We start from the raw sequence: 24,785 nt of genomic DNA on the forward strand, positions 1-24,785 counted from the left end.
AAATATATACTACTATACTTTTATTCTTTGTCTGTTTTTATATTTAACTATTACTATTTACTACTTTTTTCTTTCTTTTTTTTTACTATTTTCTTTTATTTATTCCTGTTTTTAATTCCACATTTTTAATTTACCTTTTTAGTTATTTTTTCTCTTTATTTTCCCAAAATGTTTTATTATTTTATTTATTTGTCTTCATATGTCCACATTTTCTATTAACTTATTTATTGTTCTCTTTTATTTCCATATTGATGTTCTGATTATTTTGCACATTTATTCTTTTATAATGGCACTCCCATAACGTTTATTAAAACTGTGACACAGCATCCTTTTGCCATGTTTCCTATGAACATCAAACTGATTCTTCCTGCTCAGATTGTGTCGTTTCATTTGTTTGAGTTGTTTTAAAGCTGTGAAGTTTTATTTTTACTCTTGAAAATAATGTGTGATGTCTGTATGTGTGTGTGTGTAGTTCTGTAGCGTAGTGAACGACAGCACCATGACGTGTTTGGCTCCTGGTTTGATCTACGGCAAACCAAACCCACCAGAGGGAGCGCTGCGCCCCGACGAGTTCGGCTTCATTTTTGACCAGGTAACACACACACACACACACCCACACACATCTGGGTTCTCACAACAACAACATGCAGCTGTTGATTAGGTTAATCAGGTGAAGTGCGATGTGAGGATGGATTTCTATATTTACTGCACATGTTCCATACAGTAATTAGAACAGGGTAATTATTATTATTATTACAACTATTCTTAAATAACAACAAAACATTTAAAATGAGAGCAACGGATAATTAATTCAACAAGTACTTTGTTGACAAAACAATCTGGTCACAAAAATTGAATCACTTGCAAAACAGTTTAATTCGAGAGTTCGTTTGATTTTATAAATGATGTTTATCACCAGTAAGAGGAAACGCTTTCATCAAGCACTCGTACAGGAAACACATAATTAATACAAACATTTAGAATATGAAAAGTAGAGTTTATAAGTGTGTGTCTGTTTGTTTTTTATGTTCACATTTTGGAATTCCCAACAGACAGGGATCACTTTTCTGTCAAAAAAATACCAAAATTAAATAATTTCTTGGAGCCAAAAACTTTAAAAACAGAAATTAGTGTCAGATTTTCTGATTTCTGACAGTCCTTGAAGGATTCATGTGTGAAGAACATTGACAACCATTATTTGATCAGAATGCCTAATTTAAAAAGGTGGTTAGCAGTAACCGAATGGTGTGAAATGTATGGAAATACTATTGATACGTTTTATGACTGCTGCAGTAGTAAAAGTTGTCGTATTTGCAGTAATATTGGTAATATTTAGTTACTTTAATGTTTCGTGGTTGGTGTCCAGGTCTCCTCTCTGCTCGTCCTGAACTCCACCCCCTTCACACACTACCCCAACCCGACCTTTGACCCCCTGGGGAGCTCTGGGATCCTGGAAGTCAAACCGGGGTCACCAATCATCCTCAAGGTGAGAAAATACACACAGGAAGTGAAGAAGAAGAGACTTCAAACACATATACATTTACTTGCATTTTCTACTCTACATTTACTTTGCAGATTCAGATTGATGATATAAAATATGAGCAATAAAGTTATTATCTATCAGGATAAATCAGATATATACGATGGCTTATTAGGGCCAAGTATGAAAAAAAATGGGGCTTTTTTTCTTTTAAATCTGCTACTTTTTTCTCGTTGATTTTCCACTTTTAATCTTGTAAATCTTTGACTTTTTTAACTTTAATCTCATAAATTTGTGACTTTTTTTCGAAATATTACCCCCCTTCCCCGGGTCTGTATTTTTATTTTATTTTTTCAAAAAACGGCCCTAATACGCTGTCGTAGAAATACATTCCCAAACAGAAGTGTATTAAGAAATTAAAATGAGCTCCACCTTTACCAACTGCAATATGAAAGGTGAACACATTAATGCATCAATAATTATAATACAGTAATAAAATATATTTTGTTTTCAAACGCATGAAGGAACGGTCAGACGTCCATAAACTGAACTCTACGAAGATTCGACGAATATTCACCAGTGTTCATTTTTCACACGTACCTTTATGAGTTCTTTTACTTTTCTGTACATTAAATAGATTTTGATGCTTATATTTTTTTTTACTTTTACTGAATTTTGAATGCAGGACTTTTACTTCTAATTGACTGAATCTACACACTTTTCCTTGTTGGTATTTCAGGGTAAGAACCTGATCCCTCCGGCTCCGGGGAACAACCGTCTGAACTACACGGTTCTGATCGGAGAGTCTCCGTGCCTGCTGACCGTGTCCGAAAACCAGCTGCTCTGTGATTCGCCAGATCTGACGGGAGAACAGCGAGTCCTGGTGAGTGACGGGACCTTAGTCCCGCCCCCTCAGATCCATCAGACACTTTACAAAACTTATCTTATCTCAGTTGTTTTGTCAGCTAACTAGATAAATAAGTAAATTTATTAAGATTCCAGTATTTTAGTCAGTAAGAATTTATTTTTTATTTTTTTAAATTTATATGAGTCAAGAATATTCTATTTCGTTAATACATTTTATTGTAAATATTTAATTTGGGTTAGTCAATAATATTTAATTTAGTAAATAAATTTCATTTTTTATATTTTTTATTTAGATGAGTCAGTAATTTATTTTTTATACAGTAATTATTTTTCTTTTTATATTTTTAATTTATATGAGTCAATAAAATTCTGTTTCGTGAATGATATTTTATTTTATAAAAAAATATTTTTATTTATTTAGATCACTCCATTATTTATATGTTAGTCAGTTTTTTATTTTTTTATTTTAGATTTTTAATTAAGATGAGTCATAACAGGATAGGAGAAAAAGAAAGGAGAGTAAAAGAGTAAGAAGAAGGGTAGGATGGAAAGAAAAAGAAGGATGGAAATTAATGATGAAGGGGATAGAAGGAAGGATGGGAGAACAGGAGGTGGAGAGAAAGAGGAGGAGAGGAGGAGAAGAATAACAGAACATGGAAGAGGATAGAAAACGAGACCAGAGAAGAAAGAGGAAAAATAAGGAGGCTAGCCGAGGAACAAATAAGGAGAGGAGGTGAGAGAGAAAGAGGAGGATGGAGATCAGAAAGAGGAGAAGACGAGGGGAGGTCTTTAAAAAGGTGAAAATCGTTAAGTGCGGCTGCAGGGAATCATGGGTAATTGGTCTGATGTCACAGATCAGAGGGTGTGACACACACACTCACACACACACACACACACACACAGATGATGAAAGTCAACAGACTATTGATACATTATTAAAAGTATTGATGACTGATCGATACGTTAGTGCTTCTTCTTCTCTGATGAATAAATTATGAGTTTATATGAAGTGATGAGAGTTCATCATCTTCATCATCTTCATCATTAATTCATCAGATTGTTCATTCGAGTCTTGATCTGTTTTTATGATCGATGTTTATCACCTGCAAGAGGAAACGCTTTCATCAAACATTCATACAGGAAACAGCACATAATTAATACACATTTATAATATCAATATAAGAGTTTATAAACATGTGTGTCTCTGTAAGTGTGTGTTTGTGGGTTTCTATTTGTGTGTGTACCCAAACACACACGTACAGCGTGTGGTTGTGTTAGTGTGTGTTTGTGTGAGTCCACATTTCCAACAGACTCAATCCTCTGAACCCGACAATCTGCCTGCAGGTTTAAAAGGTTTTTGTTTTGTTTTTTAATTTTTAAATCACCAAAATTGCTCCATTTATCACAGCCAAAAATTGTATAAACAGAAATTAGTGTCAGATTTTCAAATTTCTCACGGTTCTTGATTGAATCATGCGTGACAAACACTTCTATCAGGAAAAAATAACCATATCTGAGCTTATAATATTATTGTTATATTAGCTTATTTCATCAGAATGTGTGATTTTAAATACGGAAACATGGAAATACTTTGATATATATATATATATATATATATATATATATAGACCCTGTGGGGAAAACTTTCATTTTTACAATATTTGTCATTTGTTATTTTAAAGATTCTATTTTTAAATTTAAAATTAATAAAATAAATGTAGTAGTATTAGAGCCATGATTACTAAAAGAAATACAAAGTCAGGGAGAGTGGCTATATATCGCAGGAAATATACTATGAAAGTTGTAAATTTATGAGGAAAAAAAACTCCCAAAAAGAAAAAAATTCTTTGAAAGTCAAAACAAATTAAGAAGAAATCATTTCTCTGAGATTTAATCGGTAAAATGACAAGAAAGAAACTAACAAATTTACTTAATAATTGAATATTCTCTGGGATCGAGACATACATTTGTTGGGGGAAAAAACTCTTTCAGAGATTAAAGTGGCAAATTTAAGAGAAAAAAAACTATTTTACGAGGTATCAGAGTATATTTCGATGAGGTCATCGTCTGCAGATATAACACACAGCAAGAGGTGGGCTCATTTGTGAGCCTTTTCTTGCAAATTTATGACTTTATCATCTCAGAGAATATTGAAATTGCAAACAAGTTGTCGAAAACACAATACTTTTATTCTGAATGATTTATTCTGACTTTTATTTCAGCTCTGATGTGAATGTAACACTGTTGTCTCTCTCTGTCTGTAGATCCTTGTCGGGGGTCTGGAGTACTCCCCGGGGACGCTCCATATCTACTCCGACAGCGCCCTGACGCTGCCCGCCATCATCGGCATCGGAGCAGGCGGAGGCGTGCTGCTCATCGCCATCATCGCCGTGCTGATCGCCTACAAGAGGAAGACTCGCGACGCCGACAGGACGCTGAAACGCCTCCAGCTGCAGATGGACAACCTGGAGAGCCGCGTGGCGCTGGAGTGCAAGGAGGGTACGTGGTGTGGCGCCGTGTAGTGGCGAGGGTTGTCACGATACTGAAATCTTCAACTCGATACCGATACTCAGGAAAATATTCGATACTCGATACCATTTTCGATACCACCAGGATAAAAACAAAGACCCCAAAATTTAACAGAAATATTTTTATTAACAAGAAAATGCAACATGTAAAAATGAACAGAACCACAGGTTAAATAGTTATAATAAAAAACAGTTGGGCAAAAAGAAACTGCAACTATGATAACAAGCTTCAGGTCTGAGGTAGTGCAAAAAAGAAATAACAATAACAACTAGAAAATTTCCTCTGGGGAAATTTTGAAAGGGCCACGGGGGCTACTGCCGGTGTGTGTACACTATGATGAGACTCTTCAGAGATTTCAAACTATGCCCTTTAACCTCAAAATGTGTGTGTGTGTGTGTGTGTGTGTGGCGAAAATCGCATAAAGTTACCTGTGTGTGTGTGTGTGTGTGTTTGTCTGTGTAATTAAAATCACATAAAGTCTAAAGTCTAAATCTAAATTTTATTCTTGCAAAGGTCAAGAGATCAAAACTCAGGGAGTTCCTGGTTGCAACCACATGAGACTGAATAAACTGTGTTAAAACGTCTCCTTTTATGCTATACAACGGGGATGGGCAACTTAAAAGCTGCAGGGGGCCACAATTTTTCATGGACACTACCACAGGGCCACATATAGGAGCGTGCACTTAACCAGATATGATGAAACTGCAATTTCAAATATGTTTACAGTGCAGTAACTTAACATATTTCATGCTCAAATGCATGTTTAACAGTATAAATAGGGATACAAAAGGTTTGAAGCAAATAAAAAATAACCACTTACTGTGATTTTGTTTTTCAGTGCAAGAACTGTGGTTTACGATCCTCTAGAGCCGTTTATTGGGCGCTTAGAATGTCTATCAAAAGCGTCTGTAGGTAGCTCTTCAGTATCAGTATCAGTTATACCAGATGACGTATGTAGAGCGACAGAAATTGATGTTTCCATAGCCAGACTAGCTACTAGACTACAAGCTTCCGTCTGTCCAGTAGTACAGACGGCGTTTTGCCGTCCCTCCCCATTCTGTGATTGGATCCCTAAAACAGGACTAAGAAGCGGCCGTAGTTGCCAGACTGTGTTGCAGTTTGAAATGAAATCGAGCGCGCAAGGCAGTACGGGTATACCCAGGCTATGTAGGAACCACTTCTGAAGGAATCTGTCGTTTGAGTGGTTCTTGCAGGAGGCCTCTTGCTTTCTTTAAATCCAGACTGTCAGCCGTCCTGTTAAAAGTAAAATAACTGAGTGATCCTAACTGTCTTTTCTCCTCCGCCCTGCAGCATTTGCAGAGCTGCAGACAGACATCCAGGAGCTGACCAACGACATGGACGGAGTGAAGATTCCCTTCCTGGAGTATCGGACCTACACCATGAGGGTCATGTTCCCGGGGATAGAAGAACACCCAGTCCTCAAAGAGCTCGACGTACGAACCAACAAACACACATTCACTCACAAATATCACTTCATTACTTTTATCCACAGAAGAAATGTTCCAGAAACAATCTCTGCCGCGTCTGGGCCTGCATGCAGCTTTAATTAAGCGAGCCCAGCAGGAAGCTCTGAGCCGCTGAGCCTCTGTTCTCTGCAGCCACAGCCATGAATTAGATTTCCTCAGATCCTAATAACGAGGTGTGGAAGTGGATCAGTCTCTGGGTGGATGGAGGGATTTCAAGAATTTGATGAGAAATGGCAGAAAAGTTTCTTTATCTTTTGTCTCAGAGGAGCGACATGAGCTCCTGAGGTTTTCTGTCTTTTTAATCCACACTGAATCTTTATTGTTATTTCAGAAGAACTTTTTTTTCCTGCATATTTTAGTCCTTGTACTCATAAGATTGATTGCACATTAGTGTTGGGCAATGTGACAATATGTACACAGTGAGGCGGTGCACATTTAACGCTGTAAATAACAATGGGACATAAGTAACATAAAAAAATATGAAGTAATATAATAATATTTATAGTTCAGCATGAAAATAAAATCATATACGTGTATTTTCTCACTGTTTTGTTGCATTGGATTTAGTGAGTTACACTGTGAGTCTTCTCTTTATAGCCTTTATTTACATTTTCTCATCACAAGTATGCAGAATTAGCTGTCAGCAGCTCCTGTTTGTTTAATGGATCTACAGACACAATCAGTATAATACTTTGATACTTAACAAAACTGAGAAACATGAAGATTCTCAGGCAAGTTCTGAAGTGTCTTTTTGTTCTAAGATTATTATGGATACCTATGAGCAACAGACATCACAAATAATTATATTGTTTAAGATTACACTGAATCTAGAAATGTTTATTTTATGTCAGTGTGTTTATATCTGACCGAGTTTTGACCTTAGAGGAAAGTGCTATTTTTGTGCTATTTTTGAAGTAAAAAACATTGGGATTTGCTTATAGCGAACAACATGTACATTTATTAACCAATTATAAATGCTGAACTAGGCAAGAGCTAATATAAAGTGTTATCAAATTTAAATATAATTTAAATATAATATATAATTTATAGCATTTAAATATTTTGTTTCTGGAAGCTAATCTTAAAAAGCACAATAAAAACAAAGATTGATTTGTTTGAAATTATTAATTTTTGGTTAAAATCTGGTTATTTTTCAATGTCATTCTGAGGATTTCAATAGTACATTTAATAACCTTCTGGTATCACTCAGGAAATTCTGTCCAAATGGGTAATTTTTCACTTTAGATTTGTTTTTGTTTTTTTGTTTTGGTAATAATTTTGGCTGTGTTCCTGCATACGGTATGGTTTTTTGCACGAAGGTTTTCATCTCTATAAATTTTGGAGTTCTAATTTTTTATTATTGTAATATGACATTAATACACTGTTGATAAATATACTACCCTTTAAGGCCATTAAGGACAAAAACTTCCAAAAACTTTGATAAAAACATTACACATAAATATTTTTTTCCATTTTTTTTGGTTTAATCTTTCAATCACCCTGTAAACTGATCAAATTTACCAAATATTAAAACATTTGGAAGATTTTAACCCTTTAAATGCAAGTTTGTTTACACTTTTTTAACACAAAAACAGCATTGATTTTGATGCATTATTAGTTTTTGTGTTGAGACGTCCCCAGTCTGTGGGCACTGGTCCACACCAGGACACTAACTGTCCCCTGTGTCTCTGTTTGTGTCTCAGTCTCCAGCCAATGTGGAGAAAGCTCTGCGTCTCTTCAGTCAGTTACTCAACAACAAGATGTTCCTGTTGACCTTCATCCACACCCTGGAGGCTCAGAGGTCCTTCTCCATGAGGGACCGTGGGAACGTTGCCTCGCTGCTAATGGCAGCGCTGCAGGTACCTCACAATAACCTCCTGATAACAACCTCTGAATGACTTCATAATGACCTGAAACATATCAATATGTACTGATTGGTGCTGTTATATAAAGTATAAATATTAGGGCCGGGACGCGATATAAAAAAAAATCGAATTAAGAGGCTTTGTAATTAAGTGTTCGAAATTAATCGCATTTAAATCGCATATAAATATTTGACCTGAGAACGGTGAGAAGTAATTTTTTTCACATGGATTTTTAGTATACCATTGAATAATGACTGAATACATAAGCTTAAGCAACAAAAATATTGTTTATTTTTGTTCAAGTCCAACAGACCAGTGCAATTTTTGCCATTAAGTGTAGCAATAGCATATTTATAAATATAGTACATTTCATAAATTCAGGTAGCCTATAGGTAGGTAGACCTTCTGTAAACTAGAATTCTTTGGTTTTTTAAGTAAAACACAATCCACGCTAGCTACCACACTAGCCGCTAGCTGCTATATGTTTTGCAAGTTTGAAAAAAGCAGGTTAATAATTTGGATATTTCTAATATTATTGTTATTAGATATTTTGTAGGTAGGTAGTAACTGTTAGGTGGTTAATATTATTTTAGATGTGGTAACTTTTTTAAGTAATGACTGTTTATTAGATGCTTTGTGTTATAACTGTTAATAGATGTTTTATAAGTGGTGATAACTTAATAATAACTACGTAACTGTTAATAACTGGTTAATAGATTTGTTTTAGGTGGTCATTTCTGTTGCTTGAATGGGTGCAGGATATATGTTTTGTGGGTGTTACTGAGTGTTATTAACTTGTTATAAATGTTTTGGAGGTAGTTAATGATTGTTATTACATGTTGCTTAGATGTAATAACTGGTTATCAGCTGTTCAACAGAGATTTTGTAGGTGTTATAATGGTTAATATGTGTTGTTTAGATGTAATAACTGGGTAATAGCTGTTTCATAGAGGCTTTGTAAGTATTATTACGGTAATTATGTGTTGTTTAGATGTAATAACTGGGTAATGAATGTTCAATAGATGTTTTGTAGGTGGTAGCCTATAGGTAGGTTTATAAACTTCTTACTTGATATTTGTGTCTCAGGGTCGTATGGAATATGCAACAGTGGTGTTAAAACAGCTGCTGGCTGACCTTATCGAGAAGAACCTGGAGAACAGAAACCATCCCAAACTACTGCTGAGGAGGTCAGTACACCATCTTTAACCTCTGACCTTTGACCTTTAAGCCAAAATCTAACTAGGACAGTAAAGATGGAATCTAAAGTGTATTTAGTGATTTATTTCTTACTTTAGGAATTCGATATCCTGTTCCAGAACATTTGACCTGACCTTTGACCTGTGTGTGTGTGTGTGTGTGTGTGTGTGTGTGTGTGTGTGTGTGTGTGTGTGTGTGTGTGTGTGTGTGTGTGTGTGTGTGTGTGTGTGTGTGTGTGTTCAGGACGGAGTCTGTTGCTGAGAAGATGCTCACGAACTGGTTCACCTTCCTGCTGCATCGTTTCCTCAAGGTGTGTTTACTTTTTCTTCTTCTTCTTCTCTTTCTTCTTCTCCTCTCTAATTGGCTTCGTTAAGCTCTTCCTCTTTAGTCTGACCGTGACCAATCAGATCAGAGCTGCAGCTGATTTATTCATAGGAAATGAAGGGGATTGATTAAATCCTGCTGCTGATGAGTTTCCAGGATTAAGAAAGGAAGAAGAAAGAAAGGAAATAAGACCTGACTAACTGTCTGTCTGTCTGTCTGTCTGTCTGTCTGCAGGAGTGTGCAGGCGAGCCTCTCTTCATGCTGTATTGCGCCATCAAGCAGCAGATGGAGAAAGGGCCAATTGACGCAATCACCGGCGAGGCTCGCTACTCTCTGAGTGAAGACAAGCTCATCAGACAGCAGATAGACTACAAACAGTTGGTAACACACACACACACACACACACACACACACACACACACACACATACACACACAGAGTCACACATTAAACTCAATCAAAGACAAGTACAATGGAAACAGACTGCAGATTCCACAATCTTCTTTTATTTTCACGTCAGTCTTAGTTTGGTAGTGCATCATTTTCTTTCAGTAGTAATAACATTACAAAAGGAATTCAAATGCTGAAATGCATCACTTACTGCACACCTTTGCACATATTTAGATGAGGTAATGTGCATGTATTTGGTGCAAATGGTCCCGTTTAGATACAAATGAGCCTCACTGCAGTAAAACCGATTCAGATCAGCGCTAACAGTCAATCACAGTTACAGAGAAATTATTGGCATCTTCAGAGATTTGGGGGGAACTGAAGTACATTAATAAAAATATGAATCAGCTGTGTTCTTTTACAGTGTGATGGTTTGAAAAACAGACTGAGAAAATACATCTCTGTCACGTTTTAACCCTCTGAACCACAACAAGCAGCTTCCGGGAGTTTTTTGCTCCTTTTAAAAATTCTACTCACGGTGGCCTTGTTTTTCACCGCAATATAAAAAATATTTATAAAATATGTATGAAATCTGTTAGACATGCAGCTGTATGGAATCAGCACATTATTGCTAGAAATAGGAACAATCCAACATATTGGTATTCTACATGATGAACTTTTTCCATGTTTCCAGCCTCTCCTGTCTTCTCCTCTCTGATCTGTGTAAACACATGCTCAGTGAATATTTGTCACGTGACCGTTCGTCTCAGCAGATCAATCATGTCTTCACAGAATATAATGTTTCTAACAGTATCTGCTTAGTGCAAACGTTTTATTTTTGGATATGCTTTAAATGAATCACTATGTGCCATGGAATAAAGTGATTCTTAAAGAAAGATCACAATGTTAAGCTTAATTCTGGATACTTTTTCTAAAGATATCTTTCGCGACCGATGATCCATTCAAGGACTAACGTTTTTGCAGTTTCTTTTTACGATAAATGGTGGATTTTGGGTGATTTCTTAAAGTTAACATACTTTTACTGTGCTACCGGTTAGTAGGATTCAGAGGGTTAAATTCCTGCCTGTTTTGAAGAATGTCTCTGCAGTGATGAACATTTTACTTTTCTTTTTCTGTCCGTTCAAAGGCAACACTTGTAATTTTCCACATTGCAATTTAGTCAGACACAAAAAGGCAAATTGCACTCAGCTGCAGAACTTTATGGACGTGTTTGCACTGTAATATCATTAGAGCAATATCTTTTTTTGAATCAGAGCTTGAGACGGGGCAGATACATCTGCAAGTCATGCACATTTCATTTCAGCGGCCGAACCCATTCTTTGTGAATGTATCCAACAGTGTGTGTGTGTGTGTGTGTGTGTGTTTGCCACATTGTTGTCACAGTGAGGAAAACATCATTATCGACCGGCTGTTGAATTGGATACCACACACACACGCACACACACACACACACACACACACACACACACACACACACACACACACACACAAAGAAAGGACAACACATTACATCGTCTTCACACAGAAAGACGTCTGCGCACACGTTCAAACATAAACATTAATTTGCATAATAAACACACAGAAACACTGTTTTGTTATTCAAAGCAGTGGTTTGTTTGTCAGGCTGCGTTATCAATAACCAATAATAATAACGACCAGCTGACACGACAAACACCCAACATTCATCATCAACATTTCAAGAGCGTCGGCACGCAGTTTCCACACAAAAACACCTGATAAATAATAAACAAGTCAGTGTTTCATGTTTAATTCTTGAAATGCCTCACGATGCGGTGTCACATTAAACTATATGATGTGACCATTAAAACATTTATAACACTAGAATTATGATGAGTAAAGTCTGATTTATGCGACTTCACCAAACTGTTTGTTTATTATTTCATATTTTGATGATTAACTGTTAACACCATCTGCCTCTGGCTGCAGATTTCACATCCCGGGGAAGCTGATTCTTCATTTTTCAGTTGTTTTTGTTTATGCTCGATTGTGATTGGCTCAGCCAGGACAGAGCTATGAGACAAGTAGATTGGCTGAGAGAGTTTATTAATAACCAAACCCATCTATACTGAGCTTCACGAGACGTACTTAAGCACTCTGTGCTGCTTCACATACACAGTCTGTGAACCCAAAATCTGCAGTTTTACACTCGTCGCGGCACTTTTAGTACCATGTTTATGGAAAGCATGGTAAATAATTTCACCATAAGACTTTATCACCTCTAATGATACATTAGAATAAACACTGGCACCATCTAAAAGGGGGAGGGCACTGGGTTTTATTCCTCCTAAATTAAATGGGAGGGCAATTAAAATTTAAAATGTGGACCACCAAGCGAAATTTTGGCAAGCCATGTTTAGAAAAAGATGACACATGCAGCCATTATCCAGTTTACTTGATGTTTAGGACAGAGAACCCATGTGAAATAATGGTGGGAACTACAGCAGCGCATAAAGTTTTTTTATATATATATTTTTACATATAATTTGGGCAATTTTTCTGCCATATTTGACAGTGAGAAATGCAGGAAAGGGCTCCAACCGGACTCAAACCTGGGCTTCCTGCCTATGGGGACTAAGCCTCTGAAGTATATGCTCTACCAGAGTTCCACTGGGATGCCCCAAAAAGTTTGAAATTTTAAGCAAAGGGTTTAATGCCCCCCAAAGTTAACAAGCCACATTTGAAACAAGATTAAACATGAAGCCATTACCTCTGTTACCTGTTGTTAATGATGGATAAACCATGTGAAAGACCAGAGTTATAAGCAGAGTAAGAAGTTTTACGTTTTAAGCTAATGGTTAAATGCCACCCAAAGTTAAAAATGAGAAGGTAATTAAAATTGAAAATTTGGACCTCAAGGCGACATTTTGGCGAGCCATGTTTAAAAAATATGACACATGCAGCTGTTACCCCGTTCACCTGATGTTTAGGAAGGAGAGCCCATTTAAAGAAAGAATGACAGGAACAAGAGTTATAAACGGAGCAAGAAGTTTTGAAAAGGGTTTAATGCCCCCCAAAGTTGAAAATGAGAGAGCAATTATAATTGAAAATTTGGACGTCCATGCAACATTTTGGTGAGCCAATTTTGAAAAATAGATGATATGTGCAACCACCATGGTTACCTGATGTGAAGGATGGAGAGTTATAAGCAATGTTTTAACAGGTTTTAAGTTTAAAGCAAATATTAGTTGTTTTTTCTTTGGTTTGCGCAGGCTTAGTGGCTGAAAAAGCTGTACAATCCTTTAGTGAATTCACCTATCACTTTCATAAAGTTCTGACAGAAGACTAAATCCTGAAGTGTCTCTCTCTCTGTCAGACTCTGATGTGTATCCCTCCGGAGGGCGAGGCGGGGACGGAGGTGCCGGTGAAGGTGTTGAACTGCGACACGGTGACTCAGGTCAAAGACAAACTGCTGGACGCCGTTTACAAAGGGATCCCGTTCTCACAGAGACCTCAGGCCGACGACATGGACCTCGGTAACTGATTACATCACAAATAAATGACTTCCTGTTAAAGAATCTGCTGTTGTTATTACGTTTAATTGAAACCAAAAAACAGTCCTTCTCAGCTGAGGTGACCAGGTGTCCCCGCTATGCAGGACTGCACAGCATTTTATCTTTTCCCATTTGGTTGATTGGCTTTTTACTTTTCAAAAGTCGGACTCAAACTATTTTTAATGTCAATTAGATTGTGCACACATGTATAAAGTGCTGGTTAACTTTCTTTGCCGCCACAAAATCAAAAGCTTTGCACTTTTAGGTTGAATATGATGGAAATGATCTCAAAGAAAAGTCGAAGGGTTACAATAAAGGCTGTGAAATTCTTCTAACTGATAAGTTTCATTTTTAAGTTGGACATTATATCGGAATTATAGATTACCTTGGGGAAAATATATATATACATATATATATATATATATATATTCGGATCTGGTCACTCTGCTCGAAATACTGTTTGACTTCCTGCCTGCGGCTCAAATATGGTTTCATCAGTAATTTTAACTTAACAGCTGTCCTCTGTAGATTTTTACAAATTAACAGGATAAAATAATGATTTTGTTGGGGACTATTTTCAGTGGCTTTAGTGAGTATTTGTGTCAGCAGGACAGAGTGTAAATAAATGACAGTGTTTCTGCACTTTACTGCTTTTTGCACTTCTGATTAAATGCAAAACTTAATTTTCTGTCAGCATTGATAAAATGTGCCACATTGTCCCACACAAACATACTCTTTCTTCTAGATTTGTTGCGAATATATAAAAACATATTAGAACATGGTCGGCCTGCTCTTTCCTTAAAGACATAAATTCTTACAAACAAAAATATATCAGTTTCATCAGTAACTTACTAAAACAGCTCTAGTTTCACTATAGTTTTTATCAAACAAACAGGATGTTCATAATGTATATATTGTAGTCTATTCATATTTACAACTTATTAATGGTTCTACAATATTTTTCTGCACTTTACTGCTTTTTGCTTTTCTGGATTGATTTGTCGTGTCAGCAGCTTTTATTTTGTGCAGTGATACTAAATCAATAAAGTAATATATATCACGTGGCATGTGTTTGTGTCGTCAGAATGGCGTCAGGGCCGACTGACCAGGATCATCCTGCAGGACGAAGACGTGACCACCAAGATAGAGAGCGACTGGAAGAGACTGAACACACTGGCACACTACCAGGTACACACACACACACACACACACACATTTTCTTACCTCCAGCAGGGAGGGAGAGTGTCTGCAGAACTTACTAGGCTTAAGAAAAATCTGGGGAAAAGTTCAGCCGTGGCTTCAGTATGAATAAAAAGTGAATTTGTCTTCAGATTCCAGACCATTAAATTAGTTTTGAAAACTTTGGTTACATAACGGAAGATGAGGGTTTAATCATCTCAATGCCCTGCAGATATTCATACACTCTTATCTCAGATTCAAATCTGCTCTTTCAGCTTTGCATGCTGGGATGTCTGAAGGAGTTTTAAAGGGGAAGATGATTTAAAAACTGAAGATCAGGAAGCTTTAAAACCGAGACAGTCCTCTCATCATGAGGCCTCTCACAGAACTACAGACAGCATTAACACTTTGGCGTGTATTTCTGCAGAACAGGTAGAGTCACTCAGTGCACTGTGACTGATTTACTGTACGTGCAGATTTTTCCCCATTTCGATTTCGAGTTGGTAAAATTACCTTTTTTTGACTACATCCCTAAACGTCTCATCATACCTGCAATAGCTATGTTTCTGTGACAAAAAGTAACCAAAACAAAGCTCAAAATTGTGATATATCTGTCTTTTAAAACATTTCCAAAAATAAAGCATGTGCACTTACCAGATCCTGTTGAATACATTAAATTATGCGCTCCTCAGCCACACTGTGAAGCCATGATTGATTCCACTGAGATAAATGGTTTACCATTATTGTAAAATAAAAAATATAAATCTCATTGCTTGTTTTTTTGTAGATGATGCTACCCTGATGCTTTAATGTACATGAATGATAAAAATGTGAAAGCAAATCCAAGATTCTAACTTGGCCGCTGCTCCTGGCTCAACAAAAGTGAAATCACTCTCTTTTTTAACAAGCTTTGTCTGCTTGGTGGTTTGCCTCATTTTGTTTACTTTTTTGTGTCTGCCATTTTCATAGCTGCATCCCCAAAGGGTGATGCCGAGAAACATTCAAACACAATAAAACGAAAAGAACAGAGAAAATGCAGACTGAAGTGTCTGCAGACACAGACACCAACACACACTAGTGGGATTATTTTTCTATATGTCTATGCATTGTTTTTTTTGGGAAATCCTGCACATTATACCTTTAATTTTCAGAAATGTTGCTCTTTATTTTAATAACGAGACAAAAATATCCTCAGTGGGAGTGAAGGCGTGCTGCACAGACCTGGCCCTGATGTCGCAGGATATATATATATATTTCTATAATATTCTCCATAAGGAGCGGCTGCTTTCTCTCAGTCAGCATTATTGTCAAACACTGTATTTAAATGCAGCTCTGGACGCAGATTAAAAGCTTAAAAGCTGAATATTTTCTCTGTTTTTAATGAAAAAACTCTCTGAGTGAGTCCAGCTTCTTATCTGCTCCTGCAGTGACACGTGTGGAGAGCGGATCCAGATCGTTTGACGAGATAAGAATCGACCGAGTTAGCTGCCTGAATGGATAATTAGTCAGCTGATTGACGGGCCGATTGGCCGATTGACTGATGTGTTGCTGTGTGTGTTGCTAGGTAACGGACGGTTCTCTGGTGGCGCTGGTCCAGAAGCAGGTTTCTGCCTACAACATCGCCAACTCCTTCACCTTCACCAGATCTCTGAGCAGATATGGTACGGCACACACACACACATACACACACACACACACACACACACACAACAGCTGTCAGCTGATCACTGATCTGATAAGTTTATCTCTCTTTGTGTCTGCAGAGTCGTTACTCCGGACGTCCAGCAGTCCTGACAGTCTTAGATCAAGAGCTCCGATGATCACTCCAGACCAGGAGACAGGTACTGCAGCAGCCCCAGTACAAGTAGTATTAGTCGTACTGAGTAGTACTGTGTACAGTATAGAGCCCTTATCACAACATGTCACGGCAGACTTTTCACCTTTTGTAGCCAGCGAACCTAAGGTTAATGTAGCATTCATCCTCATAGCTACATCCCTTCCATCATTTACGTAAATGTATTTACTTTTGAAACTGTTTTTTATCACCAGGCAATTTTTTGCCCTAAGCCTTAGAGAAGTGGTTTTGTCGCCTAGATTAAATGAAACTGCAGCCTTTATTTTACAACAACGAAGTTTATGTATGAAACTTAACATGCGTTAATTTTTGAACTCTGTACCCTGAACTGCAAAACGATCAAATCGGCTGTAATGAATGGTATTGACAAAGAACCTATTCTGTCATTAAGGTTGAAGATCTTGTTCAGGGGTCCCCAAACTTCCGGCCCGCCAAAGCAATTGGAGTGGCCCACTTAACTATCCCAAACAATCCCTCTAAACATGGCCTGTTTTTTTTTAATTGCATTTATTATATATTTATTTATAAAATATCCACATGTAATGATTAAGGTAGGCGTTCTAATTAAAACTGACCTTAGTTGTGAATTATTTACAGTAGTAGCTCATTTTCACCCCCTCACACAATGGTATATTCCTATCTACGTGATGCCAAGCCGTAAGCGTCAAGTTTTCGCGGGCAAGGCAAGCTAACGGAAGAGAGTCGGTCAACAAAATGTGGAAACGGAAAATAGATTCTGAATGCAGAATGGCCAAGAATGTGCCAAGGCCAACAAATTATCGTTATATTTACACAATAACACTGGTGGTCACTTTGGCCCATATCATTTCCTGTTATAGACTGACTCTGGCCCCACATCACAGAAAGAAAAGTTGATGTGGCCTTCACCGAAAAAAGTTTGGGGACCCCTGATCTTGTTGGTCATTCTAGCATCGTATGCTCAAATACACGAGAAAACTTTAATCACAGAAAGAGCTGTAATCTGTTGTGCAGTGCGCTGCCAAAACCGACAAAAGGAACTCATAAAGGTCTTCATTTTTACCGAATTTCATCAAGTAACACTCCGTTCAATGCTAACCGCAGACATCTTTGGCTGCTAGCCATCTGAAGAAGTGAATGGAAGGATGAACTCATTGACAATGCCGTCAAAGTCCTGTGAAAAAGTACCCTTTTTTGCTAGCTAGTTTTCTTCCCAATCACAGTGTTCTTGTTGGCGGTCTGTTTTTTTCACATTGTTAGTGTTTGCTTATAAATAATTAATGATAATGTGTGTTTTTTCAGGGACTAAACTGTGGCACCTGGTGAAGAATCACGAGCACAGCGACCAGAGAGAAGGAGACAGAGGCAGCAAGATGGTTTCTGAGATCTACCTTACCAGACTGCTGGCTACCAAGGTAACAAACAATGCACAAGTCTATGGTATGGTATCTAACTTGGTACTTTTAAGGCTACTGACCTAATGACTTTGAAACTACAGAGAACAGATTCACATTAAATCAATTGGTGCCTGATTTCAGAGCATCTGGTTGAGACAGTAATAGTTTTTTACAGCACCTTAGCCGAATAATTGGAAACAAAAACTATACTGAAAGTTCTCTACCACATTTGTTTTCATTTCACTACATCTATGCTAAATGCTAACCTGTAAGAATTCTAACATAAGCTAATTAATATGGCTATCAATCAATTAAGATAAACATGGGATGCAAACATTTATGCAAATGTGTGTAGATTTTTATTAATTGGATGTGACGTCCTGTGACATTTTTGATTGTTTTTTTGCTAATATATAATGTAATGTAAAATATTGAATCATTTGCTTTGGTCCTCCCACCACCAGGGGACACTGCAGAAGTTTGTGGACGACCTGTTTGAGACGGTGTTCAGCACGGCCCACCGAGGCTCTGCACTCCCATTGGCGATTAAATACATGTTCGACTTTCTGGACGAGCAGGCGGACAAACGACAGATCAGCGACCCTGACGTCCGGCACACCTGGAAGAGCAACTGGTGAGAGGAAACAAAAAGACAAAAGACTTTCTGCACATGATAAAAACCCAAAAGTTTTAACAAAGTTTTCTCTCTGTGTGCAGCCTTCCTCTCAGGTTTTGGGTGAACGTCATAAAGAATCCTCAGTTCGTGTTTGACATCCACAAGAGCAGCATCACCGATGCCTGTCTGTCAGTCGTCGCTCAGACCTTCATGGACTCCTGCTCGACGTCTGAACACCGGCTTGGCAAAGACTCTCCGTCCAACAAGCTGCTCTACGCTAAAGACATCCCCAACTACAAGAGCTGGGTGGAGAGGTAACTTACCTGTTAACATGCTAATAATCTGTAATGCACAATGTAAAAACTGGATGAAGAGGAAGCTAACATCCTAATTAGCTAACATACTGTAATACACAATGTAAAAACTGGATGAAGAGGAAGCTAACATGCTAATTAGCTAATGATCTGTAATACACAATGTAAAAACTGGATGAAGAGGAAGCTAACATGCTAATTAGCTAACATACTGTAATAAACAATGTATAAACTGGATGAAGAGGAAGCTAACATGCTAATTAGCTAACATACTGTAAGACACAATGTAAAAACTGGATGAAGAGGAAGCTAATCTGTTTAATAACTTACCTTAGGTTACTTTTTAACACTGTAATCTACCCCAACAAGTGCTAGTTAAAATAATAATAATTATAAAAAATAATTTAAAACTAGTTAAAACTAAAATCAAAATCACTAGTGAACTGGAGAGGCAGCTAACATGCTAAACAGCTAATATACTGTAATACACAATGTAAGAACTGGATGGATGTAGCTTAAACAAATAGTAACATACTGTTACAAATAGACTCCATCAACTAAAGAGGTGGTGAGACAGTTACCATATTCAAATACTATAATATAAATCAAAACAATGAGTGTTGACATCTAATTAGGTGATTGCCTGTTTGCCAAAAAGCAGAAAGAACAATTACACAATTAGTGCTAGAGACGTTGGTAATTATCTGGATCAATTAAAGCAACACATTAGCTTGTTGATACAATAAGTAAATAAGTCTGAAGTTATACATTGTGTGTGTGTGTCCTGCAGGTACTACAGGGACATTGCAAAGATGCCCAGCATCAGTGATCAGGACATGGATGCCTACCTGGTGGAACAGTCTCGTCTGCATGGCACCGAGTTCAACACACTGAGCGCGCTCAGTGAGCTCTACTTTTACATCAACAAGTACAAGGAAGAGGTGAGTGGGGCAGGGTTTCATTGCTCATTTAGACATTTCACACAAAGCCAAACTGCCGACCTTATGGTGCAAATACATGAAGAGTTACCGGATCACTGAAGTCTTAAGGATTCGCACTTTAGGAATCATGAATATCTGTAGAAAATGTCCAATCTTCATTGAGATATTTCGTTCACACTAGACCAAAATGTTGGACTGACCGAAAGACATTTTCCTCCATGGAACAAGGCCATGATTGTGCCTAAAAATGTTCTAATCTAAATATCCCTTTGTACTAGTCCCTTGTACTAAAAATAGCTAGTACACCAAGTGTTTACACTGTTTATCAGTAATGCACTCAGTATTAACTCGGTAAATCTCAGTATTTCAATCAGTCAATCAGTAATTAGAGACTTTAAGAGTCATGTCCTTTTGTTTGCAGGTACTGGTCTGATTTGTTCTATCTTTTCCTCTATGCAGATCCTGACCGCGTTGGACCGGGACGGGTACTGTCGCAAACATAAATTGAGGCACAAACTGGAGCAAGCCATCAATCTGATGTCTGGGAGCAGCTGAGAGAAGGGGAGGGACGAATGGACTGATGGACTGATGGATGGATGGGGGGATGGGGAAGAAGAATGGGGGAGAGGGAAGTGAAGGCTTTTTGTTTTTCTGAACTGTTTAAACAGTCAGCTGAACTGCTCAGTGTTGGACCGAACTGACAGCCACAGCTCCAGCCCTTGAGCAATCAATCCATCAGCAATTTATTTGTCAGTTGGTTGATTGATTGATTTGAAGACTGATTACCTGGATGGCTGGGACCCCAACTACCTCCGTTTGGTGGGTTTTGGGGCAGAAAATCAGTTTCCAAACCGATTTGGATACATTTACTTTGTGACTGCAACACGGAATGGAGTCATTTTGGGCAAAAAAACAAATCTTCTAGATGCATCTGTCGGTTTGGAATTGGATTTAAATCCAATGCAGGTGTAAGCAGGGATCAAAGTAAGGGGGGGCGTGGCTGTGGAAAGACCTGGTAAAAATAGGCTAAAGACTGAGTCAGGTTTCACCAAACAATGGATGTGATGTGAGAACGAATCAACCTGACTGCAGGATTCCCAGCCTAGTTGGGAACTTGCTAGACGCTAGGTTGAAGAGCAAAAGGTCAAGTCAAGTTTCCGTCAAAGCTACAGACTTCACTTCGAAAGGCTTGTTCTGGTCTAACAGATCCAAAAACTAAGCTGATCATGGCAGAGGGTCAAAGTTAATAGCAACAGGCTTGATTTTACCTTGAGAGCCTCATCGTAGTCTAAACGAATGTCTGGCTACATATCAAAAGGTAAAGTCAAGGCCAGAAGTCCGAAGCCTCTTTAATGATGTCGTTATTTTGGGCCATGTATCCTCACCTTGGATCCTTAGCCTGGAAGGATTCGGATTCACTGTAAGAAGTTCAGGTCGAGCTTTAAGGAATGGAGTCAAAAATGTTGCTGATGGATTTGGAGGTTGTTTCAAGCTTTAACGGAAGGAGAAGGAAGCAAATAAACTGATGTCCCAAAAACTGATGACTTGACTGAACTTTGAAATTTCAGCTTAGTCTTGAAAGATGTGGAATCCAGGTGGAGTTCATCTTTGGAGAAAAGGAAATAAGGACTCTATCAGCTGAGACAATTTGACTTGACCTTGGACTGTTCGCCCAAGCCTCGTCAGGATCTAGAAGTTTCTAAGTTGCTGTATAACCACTCAATGTTTTTCTCTGGACAATCACTCTGTACCACAGCACACTGAGCCCGATGCCTACCGACCGACCAGTACCTGTGTCCATAAATCCGTCCCTCCTCCCACCATTTTTCTTTTCCTTTCCTTGCATCCTCAATTCCTCAGAATTTTACCTCCTACTTTGCTTTACCCGTTTCTTTTATCTTCCCCTCTTCTTTCCTTCCTAACCACTTTCCTCTTGTACCCCCACTTTTTTTCCTCTACCCCACTCCGTCATAGGTCAGTCTTGCTGGCCTCTGGCCTTCCTATTGGCCAGGAACACTCTTAAGTAATGTACTGCCCGACCAATCAAGACTGTGGAATTCGCCAGAATTATGAATAATTAAACCGAAATGAATCCAGAATAACATTTTGAATACATTCCAGCACAGGCACATAGGCAAGGTCTGTAAATAAGCAGGTAGACTCGCAAATTTATCGGAAGTGAAGACCTTCTGAAGGTGGACTGACCGGCATTTTTCAGGACCAGAACGACCTGGAAGATGGGGTTCTGGGTTCGGCACCAGTCGGTAGACTTTGACGCCAGTTGGTGCAGATCGCTTTATTGTCGGACCTTGCACACACACCCACATTCAGCCATGCTTTACAGCGCCATGCTAACCGTGCCCAGGGGGAAATACTGTGCAGAGCTACAAGCCCAGTGCCATGTAAAGACCGGACCGGATCACGTCAGAACTGGACCGGACTCGGACCAAACCCGGATCAAAAACAACCTTGAATGGAGTTGTAACCGGACCGGACTCAAGAACTTTTAAGACTTGTGGCCATAATTGTAAACAAACAAAAAAATGAAAGATAATAATAATAATGATGATAAAGTATAAAAGTTAAAAAAGAATACAAAAAGAAAGGAAAAAAAAGAAATATTGAAATGTAATGTAATAAGAACTTTGTGGATTTGACAGTTTGGATTTCAAAGGAGCTGAACTTGTATAAAGCTGAACATTATGCTACATCAGAGTCTGGAGGAAGAGAGAGAGCCAGGAGACAGGGCGCTGGATCAGACCGGCACCAAACCAAGTCCATCCTAACACCATCAGACCGGACCGGACTGAACCGAGTCAAACTGGATTTAACCGGAGCTGAACTGAACTGAAAATCTGCTCTTTATGGTGGAAAAACAGACTTTTTGGTGCTTTTTTTTGCCAAACTGGATGTTTGTTTGAACAGAAGAGGAGTGGAGTGTACCGGATGGAGGCGTGGCCTGGAGGTTCGGGCGTTTAAAGGGGTTAAAATGTTGCATGTGGAGCCTCGGATGGGGTCTTTGTCATAATGAGCTCTTGTACCTCCTCGAGAATAATGAGGGCACTTTCACACTGCCGGCTCCGTCTCAATTCTACAATTAAAACTTGAAAATATGATTCTGCAGATGGAGAAATCAGACCTCAGTCCATCTGGATGGTCAAACCATGCTGATGCTGGTAAACAAATGCACGACTCAAAATACTGAACCGGGTGTGAATTGCTCTTATTCTCTCTTGATGGTCAAATATTGGATGAAAGACTAATATAACATGGCGACGCTGCACCCCTCACCCCCCGCACGCCTTTTTTCTCTGTGGTAAAACATTTTCACTTCACATGACTGACAAATATTTATTGTTTAGAAACATTACTGGTCTAAATTAAAGTTCAACGATGATATTTAACATTTTGTAAACACACAGACTTGTTTCTAGTTTATGGGGAGCTTTGAGTCCCTGTTTTACTAGTCCTGTCAAAATTAATGTGTAATTTTTGCAATTTATTTATAATCTACAAGACCTAAGGAATACATTGGTACCAACAATGTTGAGTAAGTCTCATCTTTAAAGGCAAATATCCATATTAATGCTTTGGTTTTAGGACAAAAAGAAAACCAAGTGATTTATTGTGATTAATCACAGCAAATTGTGCAATTAATTACTTAATTTTGACAGCCCTAGCCCATGATTCTACATTTCTTTAAATACATTTTATTCACCTTATCTTATGTGAATTAAATTCAAATTTCAAAGCAGGATTATTTGGAAGAACCATTTAAAAGTCAGAGTCTGTGGGAAATGGAAACTTATCACAAACTTTACACGAATCATGGAATAGTTTATGAATCTGTATAGTTCCCATAAATATTTCCACACATCCACATTTATTATTTATTGGTCTGGTTTTTGGTCTCATGACCTCCTCTGTAGAAATGCAAACCATCTCTGGTGAAGGTGTTAAAAAACACCGTCAGGTCTTCGAGACTCGTCCGGAGTGTCGTGTGAAAATGTTCCACCACAGCTGAAGCGTCTCTCTTTTGGCTCTCTGCGATGCCATAAAGCTACAAAGCACCTTTTTTTTATTTTCTTGCTGTTGTTTCACTGTCGTTTGAATCTTTGGGGCCAAAAGGACCCGAGTGAGGAGGAGGAAGAGGAGGAGGAGGAGGAAGAGGAGGAAGGGTCCTGATAAAAGACTGCCTTTTAGATGATTAATTATAGAACAGGGAGGGAAGCCACTACCATACCAATACCACTGTTCATCCACCTGTGTGTCTATGTGTGTGTGTGTGTGTGTGTGTGTGCGTGTGCGTGTGCGTGTGTGTGTTTTCCTGCTGCTGCTGCAGTGGAAACTCAACCGTTAAATCACTGATCGTATCTGCAGCTCAATTAAAAATCTTTTTCTTTACAGTGGCACCGTTTAAATCGGCCGATCGGTATCTTCAACGCTTTTTAAATCTCAGATCAAATCTTTGGTCTCCTTTTTTTTTTTTTACAAAAATCTCAGATCGCCCTTTAAACTCAAAGTCATCAGACGCATTTTTAATTATATCCTCGTTGCCATTTTGATCAGAATTCACGTAAATAATAAATTTTTTCGTGGGGGTGATGAGATGGCAGTTCAGAGGAGGAGAGGAGTCTCTGTCAGCATGCTGAAGGAGGAGGAGGAGGAGGAGGAGGAAGGAGTGAGCATCCCAGGAGCAGAATGTAAAGGGAGAGGGAGGATGCATAGACAATGTAGAGGAGGAGGGAACACCCGCTGCATGCTGAAAAGTGAAGAAGAGGAGAAATGACTATTTGGTTGCAGGGAGGAGAGTGTAAAGGTGGAGGAGGAAA

At 38.3% G+C, this 24,785-nt stretch overlaps 1 protein-coding gene across 1 annotated transcript in view; it reads left to right on the top strand.

Annotated features, from left to right (window-relative positions):
- Positions 1–24,438, top strand: part of plxna3 (plexin A3) — a 167,608-nt gene extending 143,170 nt beyond the window's left edge. The window contains exons 21-38 of the mRNA XM_059332274.1: positions 473–592; positions 1,367–1,486; positions 2,220–2,363; positions 4,612–4,846; positions 6,188–6,330; positions 8,067–8,222; positions 9,315–9,415; positions 9,669–9,735; positions 9,984–10,130; positions 13,495–13,654; positions 14,757–14,860; positions 16,416–16,512; positions 16,615–16,692; positions 17,988–18,100; positions 18,547–18,716; positions 18,800–19,012; positions 19,803–19,953; positions 20,413–24,438. Coding sequence (XP_059188257.1) covers positions 473–592; positions 1,367–1,486; positions 2,220–2,363; positions 4,612–4,846; positions 6,188–6,330; positions 8,067–8,222; positions 9,315–9,415; positions 9,669–9,735; positions 9,984–10,130; positions 13,495–13,654; positions 14,757–14,860; positions 16,416–16,512; positions 16,615–16,692; positions 17,988–18,100; positions 18,547–18,716; positions 18,800–19,012; positions 19,803–19,953; positions 20,413–20,508 — 2,415 coding nt within the window. The 3' untranslated portion in view covers positions 20,509–24,438. The remainder of the gene's footprint in view (positions 1–472; positions 593–1,366; positions 1,487–2,219; positions 2,364–4,611; positions 4,847–6,187; positions 6,331–8,066; positions 8,223–9,314; positions 9,416–9,668; positions 9,736–9,983; positions 10,131–13,494; positions 13,655–14,756; positions 14,861–16,415; positions 16,513–16,614; positions 16,693–17,987; positions 18,101–18,546; positions 18,717–18,799; positions 19,013–19,802; positions 19,954–20,412) is intronic.
- Positions 24,439–24,785: the final 347 nt, after the last annotated feature.

The sequence above is a fragment of the Centropristis striata genome, chromosome 5 (assembly GCF_030273125.1).
Source record: "Centropristis striata isolate RG_2023a ecotype Rhode Island chromosome 5, C.striata_1.0, whole genome shotgun sequence".
NCBI classification, from domain to species: domain Eukaryota; kingdom Metazoa; phylum Chordata; class Actinopteri; order Perciformes; family Serranidae; genus Centropristis; species Centropristis striata.